General features: G+C 36.0%; 2 protein-coding genes across 4 annotated transcripts; both read right to left on the reverse strand.

The window, feature by feature from the left end:
• Positions 1 to 484: 484 nt before the first annotated feature.
• On the reverse strand, positions 485 to 3407 carry LOC113307954. Of its 2 annotated transcripts, XM_026556426.1 has the most exons (4): positions 3181 to 3407; positions 1942 to 2656; positions 1178 to 1840; positions 485 to 1089 (listed from the first exon to the last, which is right to left on the reverse strand). In XM_026556426.1, the coding sequence occupies exons 3-4, from the start codon at positions 1715 to 1717 to the stop codon at positions 733 to 735; spliced, it is 897 nt and encodes a 298-aa protein (XP_026412211.1). In that variant the 5' UTR covers positions 1718 to 1840; positions 1942 to 2656; positions 3181 to 3407; the 3' UTR covers positions 485 to 732. The 2 variants fall into 2 exon arrangements, with proteins under 2 accessions (XP_026412211.1, XP_026412212.1); XM_026556427.1 differs by lacking the exon at positions 3181 to 3407 and having other exon boundaries at positions 1942 to 2725.
• Positions 3408 to 3918: 511 nt separating this feature from the next.
• On the reverse strand, positions 3919 to 9653 carry LOC113310839 (palmitoyl-protein thioesterase 1-like). 2 transcript variants are annotated; one of them, XM_026559637.1, is made up of 12 exons: positions 9127 to 9652; positions 8344 to 8428; positions 7576 to 7627; positions 7461 to 7481; positions 7327 to 7380; positions 6997 to 7047; positions 6405 to 6467; positions 5638 to 5703; positions 5451 to 5489; positions 5124 to 5246; positions 4931 to 5023; positions 3919 to 4423 (listed from the first exon to the last, which is right to left on the reverse strand). In XM_026559637.1, exons 1-12 carry the CDS (start codon positions 9221 to 9223, stop codon positions 4169 to 4171), a joined length of 999 nt encoding a protein of 332 aa, XP_026415422.1. In that variant the 5' UTR covers positions 9224 to 9652; the 3' UTR covers positions 3919 to 4168. The 2 variants fall into 2 exon arrangements, with proteins under 2 accessions (XP_026415422.1, XP_026415423.1); XM_026559638.1 differs by lacking the exon at positions 7461 to 7481 and having other exon boundaries at positions 9127 to 9653.
• Positions 9654 to 19060: the final 9407 nt, after the last annotated feature.

Below are 19060 nucleotides of genomic sequence, written 5' to 3' on the forward strand. Positions count from 1 at the left end.
TTATCAGAGTAATACACGGTTGGGTAATTCCCAGCTGTAAATATATCAAGGATGGGTTCCTAACCGTTCTGCGGTTACGGTCAGGAAATAGAAAGGTCGGCCAAGCCGTAAACAAAAGTTGCAAATTTATGTCAGAATTACGGTTTAGAGTTCTAACCGCAAGTACGATACACGACCCGGATATGTAGCCATAACCAAGACTCATTTTATTTTTGAGTCTCCAGAGCAATATACGGCTAGGTATTTCCTAACCGTAAACCGGTTACGGTTGCTTTTCCTAACCGTTTTCCTGTTAACAGCCAGGATTTTCTAACCGAAACATTGTGCAAGTTTATTTGACAAGAATTATATGCATTTTCGGCTAGGTTATGTGAAGCCTTGACCTAGCTGAAAGTGCACAAAAAATTAGTAAATCTTGATTTTTTCCTCAGTTTTCTTAGATTAGACAAATGAAAAGACTAATATTCATTCATACGTGCAAAGTTATAAAATCACCAAACAACAAAAGTAGTAAATAGACAAAGTCTTAGATAATAAAAGATCCATGAAGTAAAATAATAAAAAGCGAGTAAATAGCCATTCACTTTCACTTGATGCCTCCTCCGAAGACGAGCGCATAAATGCATCCAAATCGTCCTCTTTCTCATGTTCCACAAGTTGTTCTACAATAGATTTTTTACCTCGACCGCTGCCACCTTGAATTGGAGTCTTTTTACCTCCACCACGTCTACCTCAAGCACTTGTTCCAGCACGACCACTTTTTGCACTTGTTCCAGCACAACCACCTTTTGCACCTCGACCACGACCACCTTTTTCACCTCTACCACCTCGATTTTCCTTGCTTAGATTGAACTTGCTCGCGGGGGGTGGGGGATGGGAGGGAGTGTCCGAGTCGTCGCTAGAAGAAGGAGACCTAGACCTTTTAGCTCTCCGTGGTCGGTCCTCTTCATAAGCATATAAAACTCCTTTCTCAGGGATTGTTATGCCTTTAAATCGATTGCGGAGTAATCTTTGTTCATGTACCATTAAGTCCTCACCAGAATTAATCATACGGGTGATGTCCTTGACCACCCAATTAACTCGTTCGACCTATTTTTTCATATCAAACACACACACTCTAATTATTCATAGATAATTAAAAAACAACATATACAAACATAATTAGTAGTATACGTACCACCATCTTCTCCCAATCATCTTCTTCATTCATTGATGCCTTTGATTTTGTACTCTCTTTCTCTGCATTCTTGAAATGTCTCAGCGCCTCCGGATCCAAATTTTCCACATAAGGATGGGCCCATTCTTGATACCATTCCATGTAATTCGCACCCGCTTCGGAAGTCCCATGAGAAGCTTCAAGCGCTCTTCTACTCATTTGGTTTACTTCTTGGGAACGAGCATTCCAATGCTCGATCAACGATGCTTCTTCATAGGTCAATCTGACATCTTTGTCCTTAAATTGGGAGTTGGCTACGCTCAGTTTAAAACGAGAATCTTCAGGTAGAATTTTTTGGACAATACCAATTTGGCGGAGCGTTCTACGAGGATCTAAAATGACGAATCCGGTTGTATGAAACAAAGGTCCCGTATAGGTCGCCACATTAGAAAATACTCTATCATCAACTTCATCATCTCCATCCTCATCAAATTTCAAATATGGGTCAAAAACCACATCATCGATTGTCAAAGCATCCAACTTTTTCCTCATTTCGACCATTTCCGTCTCTTTAGCCTTGTGTTGGGTCCCTCCAAAGGGGTATCTTCCTCCTGTAGGTTTCTCTAGAGGCCATGTTGTATCCTGGGAAGGCCTCAATCATTTAAAATGGTCGTAAGCCCATGACTACGGAAAAAAGAAGAAGAATTATAAATTAGATATTACCCACAAACCAATATATAAAAGTAAAATAAATAAATATTTGTTATATTAAAACAAAAAGATACCCGGATAAGAGCAACACATCCCGTAATTTGTGTTTCGTTCCACCTAGAAGCTTTGCGAAGACTGTTCATCACACTAGCAAGGAGGCGGTGCCCCACGAGTACCTAAGTACCTCGTTTGTTTCTGGATCGAAACTGAGAGTCTTCAACCACTGCAAATAACAAGCATTTACCTTATTTCCTGAGAAATCGGGGAAAAAGACGGTCCCAAGAGCGTGCAACAAGTAAGCTATAGCCGTATGTGTAGCTCTTTCTGCGTCCATCACCAACTCTCCACTAGCAGTCTTGCGGTTAGAATCCCCAAATTTATCCTTCAGAAGAACCAAATTAATCTTCCTTGCCATATTAATTGTTTCACTAAGTTCACCCGGTGCGCTAAATTGCCTTTTAGCTCTAGGTTGGGATCCATACCCTATCTCAAACTCTTCTTCCGCTTCATCTTTGCCCCACCCAAAACATTCCTTCACCAAGACACAAAGCTGATCAAAAGGCATAGAGTTGTTGAAACCCTAAAACACAGCCTTCCCTTCCAAAGCAAGACCAGTGATTTGCTTTGCATCATCCGGACTGATAGTCATCTCGCCGAACGGGAGGTGAAAAGTCGTAGTTTCGGTCCAGAATCTTTCTCGAAAACCACAAACTGTCACAACATCATATGTCTTCTGCAAAGCCTCGATTCCAGACCATAACCCCGAAGCTTTTACCAAAGCTACCACATCTGGATGCTCATTGTCCAACGTGGAAATACAGCTGGTTTAATATTCAGCAAAGTGACACACACGGCTAGGAAAATCCAAGCTGTAGTATAAAAACGACTAGGAAACTAAATATTACGGTCAGAAAACAAAGTTACGGACGGAAAGACCGAGACGTAAACACTACCGCTGGAAAAAAATTCGAACACAGGAGAATATACGACTAGGAATAACCTAGCCGTATACAACTTGTTGCAGATAGGATTTCTCCATCTCATACGCATCGACTATTTACGGCTGAGAGTTCTTAGATATCCCAACCGTAAAGCTTACAAACGGCTGGGAGTTCTTAGACATCCCAACCGTATAACATATACACCGCTGGGAAAACAATAGATACCAACCGTGAGGCATATTTACGGCTGGGAATACAAGAACTCCCAGCCGTATGCATTTTCAGAAACTGTTTTTTCAGACTTAAAATTTTCGAAACCTACTGAATAAGCAACAAAATGCTTAAATAAAGAGTGGGTTTTTCAATTCATACCTTATTGTTGTCATATCAGGAGTCTCGGCGGCTGGTGCATCTCCTTCATTCACTTCTTCTTGATCTTCAGTTTCATCTTCATTTGATGAAGTTGGTTTCTCTGCTTCAGGAGGAGCTTGATTCGACGAAGATTGACCTAAATTTTCCTTAGGTTTCATGGTTTTATAGAATGAGTTTTATCGACGACGATTTTTTTTTGAATCCACGATTAATCGTTGAAAAACGAAGAATGGAAGAAGAAAAGAAGAAGGAAGAAAACAGAAAGAAGAAAAATATGAGAAGAAGAAGGGGAAGAAAAATGAATAGGGGAGGGGGCAATGGTTTTTTTTTCACTTTTAATGATTTTTCCGTTTTTTTATTATTATTATTATTTATTTATTTATTTATTATTAGGTAGTTAATGAGAGGGTAAAAGGGGAATAAATTAAAATTATAAAAGGTATTTTTGAACTTTTACATAAATTTGATTTCCTCTATAACATTAGGTCCCACTTAGTAATTTAAGCCCCCAAAGTCCCATCTCCCTACAGCCCCCATAACAGGATTCTAATCTTCTCTTTTGTATCAAGAAAAAAAGATAAAGGATATGATCCCTATAGTTTGACCTTTGTTTCATTTGTAATTTTGTAACAGAACAGTCTTGGTTTGTATTGTTTCACTCCTCGATTGTTTTAGAACAGTTTCCACCAGAATTTTCATTTTTTAGCTAAGTGGAAAGTGGAAAGTTGAAAAGTAGCGTGTCAGGAAGCTCTGAATGGAATATCAATTTAAAATGACTGTACAGTGAAGATATCTGATAATGCCTATGACTGCAAACCTTATTTGCTCTATTTTTCTTCTTCTGTGTGCAACTTGCTGTCCAAATGCTGCACACTTCCTTTCTTATTTTGTTTTCTTTTTGGTGTAATCCTCTGGTTCAAAGTTGTTGCAATCTATTTTTTGTTGGTGTAGCAACTGTAGCATAATCAAACAAATATTTCATTCTGTATCATTTATGAAGCAGTGGTCTATCTTCTGAGAGACCAATCAATTCTCCAACTGCTGTCCAGATTGAGGAGGCCCATTTATATGATTCTACTATTTTCGTGTTTGTTAAAGCCTTGTCCTCCAAGTAGGGCACAACATATTTCTTCATATCACGTTGTGATATTTCAAGATGCTTACCGGGTAGACTAAGATATCTAACCTTCCCAGCTTCATCCAAGGTTCTCAAACCAATCCAGTCTTCAATGTAGAGTTTCGTCTGCACGGACAATTACATGTAAGTTAGTACTGTTAAGTATGGAAACATGACAGAGTCTCTTGTAGATTATGCTTCAAGTTTTAAGGTATACGTATTGTGGTGATCAGGTTGCACCAATTTACGGTATCAGACAGAGATAATGCAAGAGCTGACATAGTGTGAAGATGATCTCATTTACCATTTGAACCATCATTTTAAAGATTTTAACCCCATCAATAAGGTGGTTGACTAAAAGTTCTGGAACAATGTGATTATTGGACAAGTTATATGATGAGCAGACCTTCCATAAAAATCTGGATTCCATAGAGCAGTACAAGTAACTATGATGCAAGAAACAGATTCTGAACCATATACTCATATACAGTCGTAGATAGACGGACAGTTTCAGCAGTACACGACTGAAGATTTCCAATTTCCATTCCGCATATACCCATTTTACGCATGACATTTGACTAAGATGTCTTGAGATGATTATTTCAGTTATGAAGAAAAGATTAGAAGGCTTACTTCTTGAGGAGGCAAAATTGGATCAAAAGCTCCATTAGGATAATATCCAAACCAGGAGGTCTCCTTTGGTATCAAAATTGTATCATTCTGAAACTGATTTCAAGCAGCCAAAAATCTGATTATTTAAAGAAAGGTGACATGCATGTCTGGTTACTGGAGATTTGCAGAACACCTGGGAGTCTGTAAGACTTACCATGATAAGCACCAAATTCTGCAAGCTGGTGAATCGTTCCTTATAAGTTGAGTTTCTCTGGTTAGGGAGTTCATTGTTAAGTTTCGGTAGAAATCTGCATCCTTTTAAATATGCAGGTATATCCTGGAGATGGATTTTTGGTTTTTCGTTTGGTCAGTTCTTGAAAAAGTAGAAAAAATTATTTCTGTTATTGCAAATCTTCTGAAGGGAAGAAATGCAAACACGAATTAAAACTACACCATAAGAGGTATAAAATGAAGTGACTGTAATATCACACAGGGAAATATTACTTATATTTTATATTTGCATATATAATATAGTGCTTACAGTGGGAATTTTAAGATATCCACTGGGTGCCAATTTGGTCTGCACAGATTAGATCAAACTGAAGTTAGTGGTGTGCACATGGAGATAGTGTAATGATCATGAAGTAGGATCTATAATTGTACTAAGAACGAAGTTAATAGATTCTATGAGATAGACATAAAGGATATGTGACAACAAATGACTTTACCTGCACATAATCAGAGTAAATCTCAAGCTTGATTAAGTTGTCTGCTATAATGCACATGATGCCAGACTGCAAAAGTAAACAAAAACATATTCAGAATCGTAAGATTTAACATTGCCTATCAAATGTTTTAACACGGGTAGTAAGACAAATATATTTAGTTAATTGCCAGGAAATCTGTCCTGCCAAAGTACTCAGTCGAATCACCATGCTAACCATTTGATTCATTAACTGTTTTGATCTTAATTTGAAAAGACTATCCCTTTAAACATCTTGAAGCTTCCTAGTCCGCTCACCAGGCGGTGGGTCTTTTTAGCCCATGCTAGGTGCCGTTCACAAAACTGTCCTTAATACTGCGTTCACCACTTTGTTGTTTAAATATTGGAATGTCTCAGTTTTCTCAACCACTCAAGACTCTGAGTCAAAATGAGAGAAACCCTGACTTCTGACCCATATTTTCCAGGAACCAACTGGTTCTGTATGAGTAAGCTCCCTCATGTTTTATGTGATGAGTAGACGTATCCCTCTACCCAGAGTTCTGCTTACAAAATCAGTTTATGTGATGGGCACTTTAGATTTTCTCATATACATAGTTTGTGACCTAATTTTGGACTTCATGGAAACTTGAGAAACTTTGTGAACTTCAACTATTTCATATTGACAACTTTTCATTCACAACTTTTCAGTCTCCCTTTACTTTTCTTAAGTAAGCGAATCCGTTTGTTGGTTACTCTACTTCGTTAATGATCGAAAGGTGAATGAGAACTTACTCCACACAGTGGCACAGAAGCAGTACCGGCGTGAGGCCCTGCTAGGGAGATGAAATTTTTAACCTGTACACACATATATAAGAATATGATGAGTTTATCTGAAAGCAGCACCGTGCAAGGAAACAATTCAAAGCCAGTAAAATGAATAAAACATGCGTTATTTGATTTGGATGCAACTAGTAGCCAAGAAAGCTCCCAGTCACTCAATCCTCATAGCGTCCACTTACATATATAATTATCCTATCTTCGCAACTGAATGCATGAAAATGATTCATCCAATGGTTTTGAATTGGATCTTCCCGACTCTTGGTTTATAGATATTGCTATTATATAGCTGTATAGCTGTAATTACTCAACTTTTTTTTTTCTAATTTATTATAACCAATGGCAACTGTTATCAATTTTCGAACCATAATTTCTCACTAACAAATACAAGTCAATAACGATGTAGTAAATTTATAGATGCACAGACTACCAATACCTAGGTGTGGCCTCACGTCTACAACAAAATTTGGAAGTGGCAAATGAAACAAATATTAAGCAGAGAAGAGTTTAAGACGCATATACGAGGAAACTAATTTAGAAGTCTTACAGGAGGACCTCCATCACAAGATTCAAGAACACCTCTTCCTATCAAGCTCCCCTGAAACAAACCAAATATATTAAATTTGTCTCAACGTATGCCAATATCTCATACTACAGAAATTTGAATGTATAAAATGTAGTAGGAAAGAATTTAAGTGAATTGGCTAACAGCTCAAATACCGAGAATAGCAACTATCTAATTCCATTTAGTTGAGGTAATGCCTAAACAACGGGATGAAGATGAACAATACCAGTTGTTTTTATCCCTTATTTGGCGATTAATTTCACAGATATTAAGCTCCTAAACTATTCGCTAATCACCTGATTGACTAATTACCTGTGAAAGCCCAACAATGTTATAACCATCCTTGAGCTCTTTCATACTCTTCACCTGCATGTCCAAAAATATTATTTCCGAAGAAAGAATGAGTTACACATGAAATGCCTTAACCATCAAAGCAGCATCTGCACCTTTTTGCAAACGATTTCTGTCTGCACACAAAAGAAGATGTAAAAGCTATAGCTAGTTTAGATCAACAGTAATACACTACTCCTGAACCTTAAATGAATATATGCAGGGTCCCACCTGTTCCTGAAGTGTCATAAACCAGGAATCCCATGCTCCATTTCCAACTTCTCTATGGTAGGCAAAGGAAAAATGGAAGATGAATTACACATCCAGTAAGGAAACCAAGAAAATAATTTGGACATATACCCACTTTGTCTTATAAGACGCTACCTTACCAGTCACCGGAATACTTCAGTGTGTTTTTGTTTATTGTTTAGGTACTTCCGTATATGCACTTTACGAGTAGCTGGTTACATGTTATGTATTAACAATCTGGTAAGAAGCCACCGTCTCAAAATATAACTTTTTTTTTTTTTAATCTTACTCTTTATCTTCTTCAATGTTTAAGATACTGACAATGGAATGTGACTTTCCAGTTCTCCACAATTTGCTATGGTATGAACATAAAAAATCTATTTGAGTGGTTTCTTGTTGTCATGATCACTATGCTGATAAAAGTTAACTCTTCTCTTCCTCTGTAAACTTAGTTCCCTTTTTTGTTTTACTTCTGTGAAAATACTTACCACAAAATTGCATGATTTTATTTTTTATTTTCTCATAATTTTCACTTGAAAATATTCTAAATTGTGTAGATAATAGATTGAGCAATGCTTTTTAACATGATTTATTCATGGAAATTTTCTTATCAATCTAACATTTATCATGTTAAATAGTTTTTGCAAGGTGGGATTAGGCTCCAGGCATGATCAATAGGCAATAGTTGTTGAAATCATGAAAGAATTTAAGCATGTAATATAACAGAAAACTTAAGTTAGGAAACCGTACATGCAATGCCCTTTAGAGCCAGACCAGTTGTTCAAAAGCTGGGTGAACTGTGAAACACCTTTACTGGAGCATTTGTCCGCAATGCCTGTGATAAAAATACACCATCAGAACTCAGACTATATAAGTTGACTAAACATTAACCTGCAAGCAGAATGCTATCCCAGATTTTAGAACCTACTCGTATGACATTGGCGGAAATATTCAGAAACCAATAACAAACAATGATAGCAGGTAATTAAAAAAGAGATAGACTGAGAAAGAAAAAATAATCAATTATTTCATAGGCAACTTGATCAATCTAATTCAAAAATAATAGAACTGCACCAAAATAAAAGCAGCTTATGAGAATAAAACTGCATCGCGTAATTTTTCAACATAAAAACCATTCAAAGCCCTTCTGCACATCTAGAAAAATAACAAGTGTAACTTCTACACATACTTTTAAGGATGCACTGATTTCTTATTTTAAGCTTTGCAGTAAAACAGAATTTTTCTCATCTTCTTTGTACAGAAAATTGACAGGTTCATGAGCATTGACTTATGACTTTCCACTCTTTATCTACTCTAGTTTCAACCACAAGTTCCATGATTCAGTGAATGTCCAGGCATGCCAGTTGCGACACAGAGTCAATTTGACGCATTCTAAATCCCGAAATTTAAAACATAAAACAAACTTAAAAGGATTGAATCAACAAAATCTAATCAAAAAAAAAAAAGAACTAAATTTTTTTTAACAATCACTAAAGAAAGTGGGTTGAAGAATGAGATAGTTGCTGTTCTTACCGTGCAATACAATGAAAGGAATAGAAGATGAAGAAGGAATTAAGGAGATGAAGAAGACAAATGCTAAGACGATGATAGATAACTGCCGGCCAATCATCGTCGTGGATTCTGTTCTGGAACAAAGCTCCTGAATGTTTGCGAGAATCAAGGGGTTTTTATTTTTTTGGATTTTTATTTTTATCTCCAAGAACTTTTTGGTGGTGCTGGATTTTTATTTGATGTAGTGGTATTGTCTTTTATAGTCCATGACTCCACTTCATTCAACCATATGAATTTCCAGATAAAACACGCAAAGCTGAGATACCGAATGGATTAGCTGTTGCTTGTTGGTAATGTCAAACAGGCGCACTTGTTGAGGTGAGTTAGAGTGAGATAAGAGACCAGTAGGTAGTTGGGAGTGTTGGGATTCATAAATGATTGCTCAGGAAAAAGAAAATGGTGGAATGGAGAAGAGTTTTTTTTTTTTAAGGCCTTCAAAAAGGCTAATGGTCCTCCTCAAATGTTGGAAGGATCCAAACAGGGGGTTTAGACCAGTAAATGGAAGAACTGTTTTGTTTTGTCCATTGAGCAAGCTCATGAGCAACAAAATTACAACTTTTAGGCTTAAAACTAAAGATACAAGCAGATAATTTGGAAGAAAAAAAGAGAATGTCTTTAAAGATAGCATTCATCCTAGAGTCTCTATCGAAATTCCCAGCTGAAAATTGACCGATGACAGCTTTTGCATCACTTTCTACAATGATGTGAGAGAGATGTTGTTCCACAACTTTCTTCAGAACTACCCAGATGGCCCTTGCTTCAGCTTCTTCAGCAGAGTGAGCATCAAAGACTAAGGAGGTACAAAAGGTTGCTTTTCTTGAGAAATCACGCATCACATACCCTGCACTATTAGCTCCAAAGATATCATCAAAGGCACCATCAGTACTGCATTTAATCCAACCAAAAGAAGGAGGCATCCATTTATCACTAATACTGACATGTATGGTGGAAGAAGTGGTCAAACTGGGATCTCTAGAATTCCTAGTGAGGAGCATAGCTCTAGCTCTAGCTAAGACAACAGTGAAATTTTCTCTAATGCCTTGGAAAATGAAGTTGTTTCCGCTGGTCCAGAGAGACCATAAGATAGCCACAAAGAGACATTGATTGTCCTCAGACAATTTAGACTGATGGTCAGTTAACCATAAAAGAAGTCAATCTAAAAAAGATTTATTCTGAAAAAATTGAGTATTAATGTTGAACTCAGAAATGAACCAAACTCTACTAGCAAAGGGGCAAGTGACTACAACATGCATAATAGTTTCCTGAGGATCAGAACACCTAGGACAATCCACACTATGCATAGACATTCTAGTATGGAGAATGGTTCTGGAGGGCAAGACATTTCTAGCTGCTCTCCATAAAAAGACCTGAATTCTGTAAGGCACTTTAACTTTCCAAATGCACTTCCAAAGAATTTTACAAGGGGAAGGCCTAAGGCCTCTGAGCCCCAAGTAGGCAGATTTAGAGGAAAATTTGTCATTCTTTGAAAGATCTCAAGCCCTCCTATCAGGAGTGCAAAGCTGGCTTAAGGGAATGGAGATAATCTTCTGAACATAAGCATTATGAAAATGGGTATTTAGTCTAGACACATCCCAACTTCTGGTTTGGGAATCAATGAAATAAGCAACTTTAATACTAGGATCAGGAGGAACAAGATGGTTGGGTGTGGCAGAACCCTGAGAGGGAATCCACTTATCACACCATAGGTCAATAAATGATCATCCCCAACAATCCAAGAAATAAAAGATTTTATAAGCTCCTTGATAGCATGCATGCACTTCCAAGTCCAAGAACATTTAGCAGTACACTTAGCATTCAAAAAATCAGTTTTGGGAAAATATTTGGCCTTAAGAACAGTGGTCAGAAGACAGTTAGGATTTTCCAAGATTCTCCAGGCATTCCTAGCAAGCATTGCTAGGTTGTTTAACTCAGCCTTCCTGAACCCCAAACCTCCTTCAGCTTTAGGGGAACATAAATGTCCCAGCCTAGAAGGTGCAACTTTCTATCCTCGGGGTCTAAAGTTTCACCCCACCAGAATTTACAGAGGTGAGAGTCCATCTGTTTACAAAGGTGTTTAGGGATAAGAAAGGCTCTCATTTGAAAAAGAGGGATATCTTGACCAATATGATAGTTTTAATTCTGACGTTAATAGCGGCAGAAATATATTAAGGTTTACTTGTCCATACACTTACTGGAGCCATATCTGCATACTACTTGCTAACTGGGAAATTTGAGATCGATAAAATGAGATTGTGTTAGTACTAAAGCGGGGAAAACCAAGTGTTTTTGGTAACCAAAATGCTCGTTTTTGATGAAAACGGTAAACAAAACAGAAATAAGTTGAATCAAATTAAGTTCTAAGCAATGACAAAAGAGCTAGGAGAAATGTGTGGCTTCCACCTTAAGCAAGAAATTTGCTCCAACCGCTAAACAATCCATCTCATCTTCTTTTTCAACTGTAACACCAATCTTTTCCATAAACAAATCCGCAAACTTGTATGCTCCAGCCCCAGTGACCTACTTATGAAGAAAAACATATTTATTTTGAAAGTTTGATCCCAACAAAATGCAGAAATTATTACCGTACGATTATCACATAAAGACATAGCATATGTACCTTAATTTTTGCAGCAAGTCCTTTTTGTTTGCTTTCTATATCAGTTCCTGTTAACACATCCCTCATAAGTATTATTAATACATGGTTTAGAATATTTCTTTGTGTTTAATGGAATTACTAAGTTTGGATAAATGTCTGACCAACTTGGCAATGAAGCTGCTTGAATTTGATAAAATCCAAACACTGATTGATATCCCTTGTCTCAAACTTTACGAAACGAAGCCATCCGCCATGAACAGGGTGACTTCTATGTTCCAAAGCCTTCATCATGTTAGTATTTTCTTGATCTTCTGCTGGTGATTTCTCATGTCTCGAGAAATACACTAGCTTGATTAGTGATCCTGACAAGCACATCAAAATATCAATATTTCATTTACACCTAAAAGAAAGTATAATTTGCTACACACGAGTAAACCTGAATTTTATGATAGAGCTTACCCCCGATGTCAAGAGCCAAATATGGCACCTCCTCTTGAATTCCTGTTTTTTCAGATTTTGTGCTGTTTTCTTCAGGAACATGGTGTTTTGGTATTTCAGCCATTGTCTCTGTTTTTTTAGATTGAGTCTCAAGTTTTTTGAGCTTTCAACAGGTCAAGAAACTATAAACTTAATAGTGAAACACGAAATTTGTTATATTCCCAATTACAAAAAAGGGAAGCGGTTACAGATAGGGTGATTGCAGCCAGCGTGGCAATCACCCTTGAAAACATATGCTAATTAAGTGCAAACCATATGAAACATACTTGTTGAGAAACTAAGACCTACAAATTACAAATGTACATCTCTAGTAAATAGTCCCTGTAACGCACAAAATGTTTAAGTTAAGAAACTAGAGAAAACATGTCCTAAGACTGAGTGGCTTAAAAATATTAGATCGATGGTGATGATAACCTCACCTATATGACGGGAAAATCCAACAACTAGGTTCATAGGGAAAAAACAAGTTACTAGTCGCTCTACGACACTATCAAATTGTGTGAAGTGTTTTGTGACATGAAAGTTCATATATGCAGTATGTAAGGATGAGTTATTCATATACTTTTAATGAATTCCACACCATTTGTTGGTGTGTATAAATATAATACACATTCGACGGAAGTTCACCTATTTGAGTATGGAGTGAGGTTGATCCCAACAAAAACTAAGACGTTGTTTCTGCATAAACCCATGAAACCAGGAGGGCGTAGGACCGAAAAGTGCCAAACTGCAAAACAATAATGATTTATAAACTAATAGCGTTGTTTAATCTTCTAATTTACGAAAAAAGAAGAATTGGTTCATAGAAACTGACGTTTCACCGTGTTCTTCTAGTAAGCTATGATTTATCATCCTAAATTTGGTTCATAGCCCGAAAGGCACCAATTCTATTGCACGAAGTTTATATCGTTTACTGGAAAATTCATGCAGTATTTTGAATTGTGGGGGATTGTTGAAATTTATATCAATGGGTTTAAAACATAGGAAGCAAAATTTTATTGTATCCATTATGTTAGTTACAGTAACTGACTTCAGATAGCTTTATATATATATATATATATATATACCAATCGCAACAGGTGTTTCACTTGATGAAGAGCAGTGTTGATTGGTTGAACACTTATGTGAAGAGGTGCATGAAAGTGAACATATGCATACTTGGGTCTCAACCCAAGAGACACATTGTAACCCCCCATTTAGAATTCTAGGTCGGCCGCCCTAAAATCCCAAATATGACATACTCATAAACCACTTTACACACTCAAACCGTCAACCCAACAAACGGAGGACGAGCAATTTTATGGAGCACATTGACAACAATCCATAAATAAACAAATTTTACTTAATGTAACTGATAAATGTTGTAAAGTTTAATAAAAAAATTTAATACAAAAATGATCTTCGAAGCGCAGATCGGCCCAGAAAATAAATTTTAAGAATTTATTAGAAAGGAAATAAAAGTATGATCATCAAAAAGTTCAATAAAACATTAAGCACCTAAAAATAATGACGAAGTATCCTTTCAGAAACATAAATCTAATTTACAACCTAGGTTGCTCCGCGGTCACGGTTTCCTGAAATATAGTAAGTTGGGTTAGATCCCAACTAAAAGTAAACTTTCAGACGCTTATAATATCGATAGATTAATCCAAAAGGTTAAAATCGTATTCGAAGGAATGGGAGACGAAGCAAATAGAAAATAACCCTTTTAAATAAAATTTATGTGTCAACAATAAGGTCCCAAAAACAGTGTAAAGTCTCAAACCCCCATGTGAACTGCACAGAAGCTAGAACGTCCCACTCTCTTATTAGCTCAGTCACTATGATATTCTAGTTAAACTCCTTAATCGAACTATAAAACTCACATCTATCGATTTACCAGTTCACTTAATTAACCAACCGTGCATTAGGTATATAAGTGTTCGCATTGACTCTCCAATCCAATAACACCATGGAATACTATGCAACCTCTCGGTCATTGCAATTTAATTCATGAGAGTCGATCCAACCACGACATCGAACTACTCACTGTCACATATCACCACCATAACTATTATACCACAACAAGACCTACTACCCGTCTGATCACGTCATTTTCTCAGAAAAACACAATATGTCCCCTTGGCTCTTTAAACTCTAGAATCAAGATTGTCGGTAACATTTCCATAGTACGGAGCACTATTAGAACTATAAGGCTGCTTACCCATATTATACAACTCATGTACATACCACTAATCAATAGAAATGAATCAATTAAATTAATCATGCACATTATACTGGGTTCTAAAAAGAGTATGACTGTGGAAGTTAATAGACCTCATAGCTGAAATACCATGTACTATGTACAACACTTTATGCCATAGACTTAATTAGCGTTAAGGTTAGTCAATTCCAACTAATCAATTATTTAGATCAATTGACACTCAAAAAGAAATGATTGTTGACTTCTCTTCACTTGGACCAACATGAAACTTAGTAACCTAGAAATACACATCGAGACATATCCATATTGAAAAGTTGAGGTTACCCAAATACACCACAATCTTTTTGTTTTCAACCTACAAGTTCTCTTACCAAGTGTGATCGTCTATGGATACGAGATCTAGAAAATATGACAAACAAAGTGTGATTACTTGATAATATGTTCGGACTTAACCGAAATCTATAGGATCACTATCAAGTAATGCAGAGTTAACGTAAAGTGCAATTTACTTTAATTATAATAAAACAATTATAATGCGGAAATATAAAGTAAATGGCACATCAAGATTTTATTAATGAGGAAACTACAAATGCAGAAAACCCCCAGGACCTAGTCCAGAATTGAATACTCTCAGAATTAAGTTGCTATACAAAATCTAAACCAACTTCGTATAGTTGAGACCAAGCAACTACCCCTAGTTCACTTAGTTTCCTCAGTATCCCTGCGCTTCCGACTTCGAAGGTCACACACTTGTACAATTCCTTTGGATCGTATTCCAAACAACAGAGGAACAATGAATCTGTTTGGTAACAACTCTATTGATTCTTTTCAAGATAAAGATATCCCAAGTCATACGCAAAGGCTCTTCCGTTTAATCTAATAAATTCCTTTGCCTGGTTAGATCAGTCTATCCAATAACTACAAAAGTAGTTAAGTTTAGATTCACAATCAATCAGTATAGATTTCAAAGAGAAACTATAAAGCGATGCCGATATAACGCAACTAATCAATCAAATAAATCCGATTCTAGTTGGATCTCAGCCGATTAAGGTTTGTGCACACAATAAGATATGAAAACCAATAAGAAATCTTATTCGTCTTCAAATGTTCTTTAATATTCAAATAACCTGCACAACACCACTTGAATCTCTTGTGATCAATCACACATAGAACGGAGTCTGTTAACAATGGATTATCACAAGATGTATTTATATCTAACAACAGTTCTAAAGATCCCGTCGATACTTCGTTCTAGTTTGAGTGAATCTCATATCATAAGAAAAGATTCCCAAGAATAAACAAACTAATAACACTACAATCAAAGTTTCAACAACCGTTAGTCAATCAAATCAATCAAAAACTAATAACACTGCAATTATCTAGTTTCCCACCAACGGTACTCGTAGAGCTTCTTGATCCACGTAAGTCTTTAAACGAGCGGTCGTAAGAGATTTCACCTAATCAGGATACTTTCTTCTCTGAATAAACGGCTCCACCAGAAACAACAAGAATTGAAGTTTGCCTGGATCTTATGATAGTTTGCTAGAAATGCAAACTTAGGTATTTATAGACCAAGGATGTTTGGACATCAAGGAATTTCCAAAACCGGAAATATTATCAAGATTTGAATGTATGGGAAAATTCGGTTTTCCTAATTCCAATAAATGCTTGTACAATATTTCTGAAATCTCTCAATAGAAAATCTCCAATTAGTAAATGCACATTACTAATTTTGTTCTCTAGAGATATGCATTTAATTGCTGGTAATTAAAGCATATAAAACCAAAAACCTTAATTAAAATATTCTCAATTTATTTCAGCATAACATCTTCTTGAGTACTAAGGAATATATTTGAACAATAAATGATAAGAGTTATTGTACGTGTTCAAAGTATGTTGACAGCTTTTCTTTGTAAATCCTTATTTCATATTTACATGGGTTTACATTCTTGGAATCGGTCATACCACACTTCCAAACAAGTTTAGAATTGGTTTCCCTGTATTCCAAAACAACTATGTGATTGATCAAATATAAAATCACATACATGGGTTCAATCGGTTCTACCAATCACTAGGATCCGTTATACCATATTATGCAAATACTTGTGATCGGTCACACCGGTCACTAGGATCGATTACACCAGTTTCAGGATCGGTTCCATATTCTCAGGGTATTGCTTGTGATCGGTCATACAAGTTCCCAGGACCGGTTACACCAGTTATCAAGACCGGTTACCAATTACAAGGATTGATTACACAATACTTGTGATCACTCACACCAATTACTAGGATCGGTCGCACCAATTACAAGGATCGATCATACCATCACGTAATGATTACTTAGGATCGGTTACACCAATTAATAAAAACTAGTCATACCAAATCATAAGTCAGCCGTTGTGATTAGTTGTACCAACATACATAACAAAGTTAAGATCGGTTCTACCATCTCACACATATTGGTCATCCAAAGATTTGCAATGAATAGCCGGACCAATAAGCCCAAGGATTTCCCTTTAGATTCACGAAACAAGTTCATGAATGTACTTCCTTTAAACGAATGTAAAACATTGTTTCCTAAGATGAATCTTCACCGTAACCCACTCACATAATCATAACTGTACATAAAAGATTATGTCGATGTGATAACTACGAAGTTCAAAAGATAAGCGTTATACTTCGTAGTCTAATTCCCTAATACTATGATCATACAATTATGACCATGTCACGTCACTAGAGTATTATACAATATGTACAATATATACAACTTCATAGTTATGTTTTCAATATAGCATGACTTGAAAGATACGTTATGAATGAAACAGTTTAAGTCAATATTACTAACCTCAAGAGGAAGGATGATGTCGTCGTTGTAGTTCGCTACTTCTTCACATTCTTCAGGTCTTCGGAGTAATACTTGTGTGTCTAAAGATTCCTAAACTTCTAGTCTAACCTAAGCGAAGTTGACTCTAGTATTTAATCAAGCGACTTAAGATGAGTTTTGACACACTAAAATATGACAACCAAACTTGACATACCAATGCTTGGTGAGTTCAACCGAGCTATCCTCTAACAATCTCCCCCTTTGTCAATTTTAGTGACAAAACTTTTATTACATATGGATAAACAAATTACAACATTATTCATTTTACATACGCTTGATTCCAAGTTTCAACAACACAATAACCTGCATATATTCAATCAATAAATGTCGTTGTTGACATTCGAATAACAAAAGTTGTTACTCCATCTAAAGTTAAGCTAGGTAAATATTCAATCCGAGCATCTTTGTTATTCCCCTTTTTGTAGTTAGAACACTACAACAACAATATGGTATGTTTCTCCCCCTTAGTCAATGCTTTGCTCTTTCGTTAGAGATAACGTTTACGCAAAATTGTCCTTTCCTTAGTGATTGCAAATCACTTGTTTAATCCATATATTTGTTCCCCTTTTTGTCACAGAATGAAAAAGGTTCGAGCAAATAAAGGACAAACCAAAAGGATCTTACAAATCTAAAAGACTTGTAAACAACCTATAAGAATTAAGCACGAAAGTTTCACATACCACTTTAGATAACCAATATTAAAACCGAAACTATAAGTAATTTAATTTTAATATGTTATTAAGGAAACAATTTCCCGAAGAAATTTTCCCTAATAGTTTAACAAATCGACTAAGAAACTTTATTCTCTTGTTAAACCGATTGCTTATGTGCAGTCGCTTATTTCGATAAGACCAAAATAAAGATCAGAATTAACTTTATTTCTCTCATCAGGCTCCAATTATTCAGACAATAAATTAGACATTTCCCTTTAGACAAGACAAACACTAGGTTTGTTAACTAGTTTTTCTTGTCAAGGCATTCGATTAGACTTGAATAATCGAATCCTCCCATTTGATAAGTCTAACTACGATCATAATTAACTTAGTTTCTCTTATCCGGAATCAACTTGGACTAAAAAAATGATCTTGTATTTCTTTGAGCCATAAACAATACATACAAACCAAAATAAATTGACTTGCACAATTATTTTCTTAACCAGAAGCAATTGAAACAAACATAGACATTATAGTACCGAAATTGCGCCGAATTTTGTTAAGCAAAAACACTTGATACCCAACAATAAAGAAGATATCAAACAATAAGCCAAATATTTTGACACAGTTTTTCTTAACCGGAAACAATTGAATCATACACACACATCCATACAATATAATGAAAAATATCAATTGTGCCAAAATTTTGTTAAGCAAAAGAACAATATATACAATATAAACAGGCTTTTCTAAAACAGGAAAACGATTAACTAACAAATTCGGTACCTCCAATTCCGTAGCCTCTTATCCCCAGAAAGATATGTCATTAAGGACAAGTTCAAATAAGAACTCTCCCCCAGTATGTTGTCATCCTCTCACAAGAACAAAAGAACAACAACAAAATCAACCTTTACCAGAGAAAGGTTGAAACGTTTTTAACTAATGCGTGCCAATAGCAAAAGTTGAAATCCCGAAACACATATGTTATGCAAAACACAACTCATATAAACATAAATTGATTCAACATATTGTGACTTTTCACATACGAGTTTCAATCAGAA

This window comes from Papaver somniferum, chromosome 9, assembly GCF_003573695.1.
Source record: "Papaver somniferum cultivar HN1 chromosome 9, ASM357369v1, whole genome shotgun sequence".
NCBI lineage: Eukaryota > Viridiplantae > Streptophyta > Magnoliopsida > Ranunculales > Papaveraceae > Papaver > Papaver somniferum.

Coding starts and splice junctions, on each gene's coding strand:
- LOC113307954 (XM_026556426.1), bottom strand. CDS start 1,717: ATGGTCGAAATGAGGAAAAAGTTGGATGCTTTGACAATCGATGATGTG. Junction 1,090..1,177: donor ATGATTGGGAGAAGATGGTG/GTACGTATACTA, acceptor ATGAAAAAATAG/GTCGAACGAGTTAATTGGGT.
- LOC113310839 (XM_026559637.1), bottom strand. CDS start 9,223: ATGATTGGCCGGCAGTTATCTATCATCGTCTTAGCATTTGTCTTCTTC. Junction 6,468..6,996: donor CTTGTGATGGAGGTCCTCCT/GTAAGACTTCTA, acceptor ATGTGTGTACAG/GTTAAAAATTTCATCTCCCT. Junction 5,490..5,637: donor TTTACTCTGATTATGTGCAG/GTAAAGTCATTT, acceptor TAATCTGTGCAG/ACCAAATTGGCACCCAGTGG.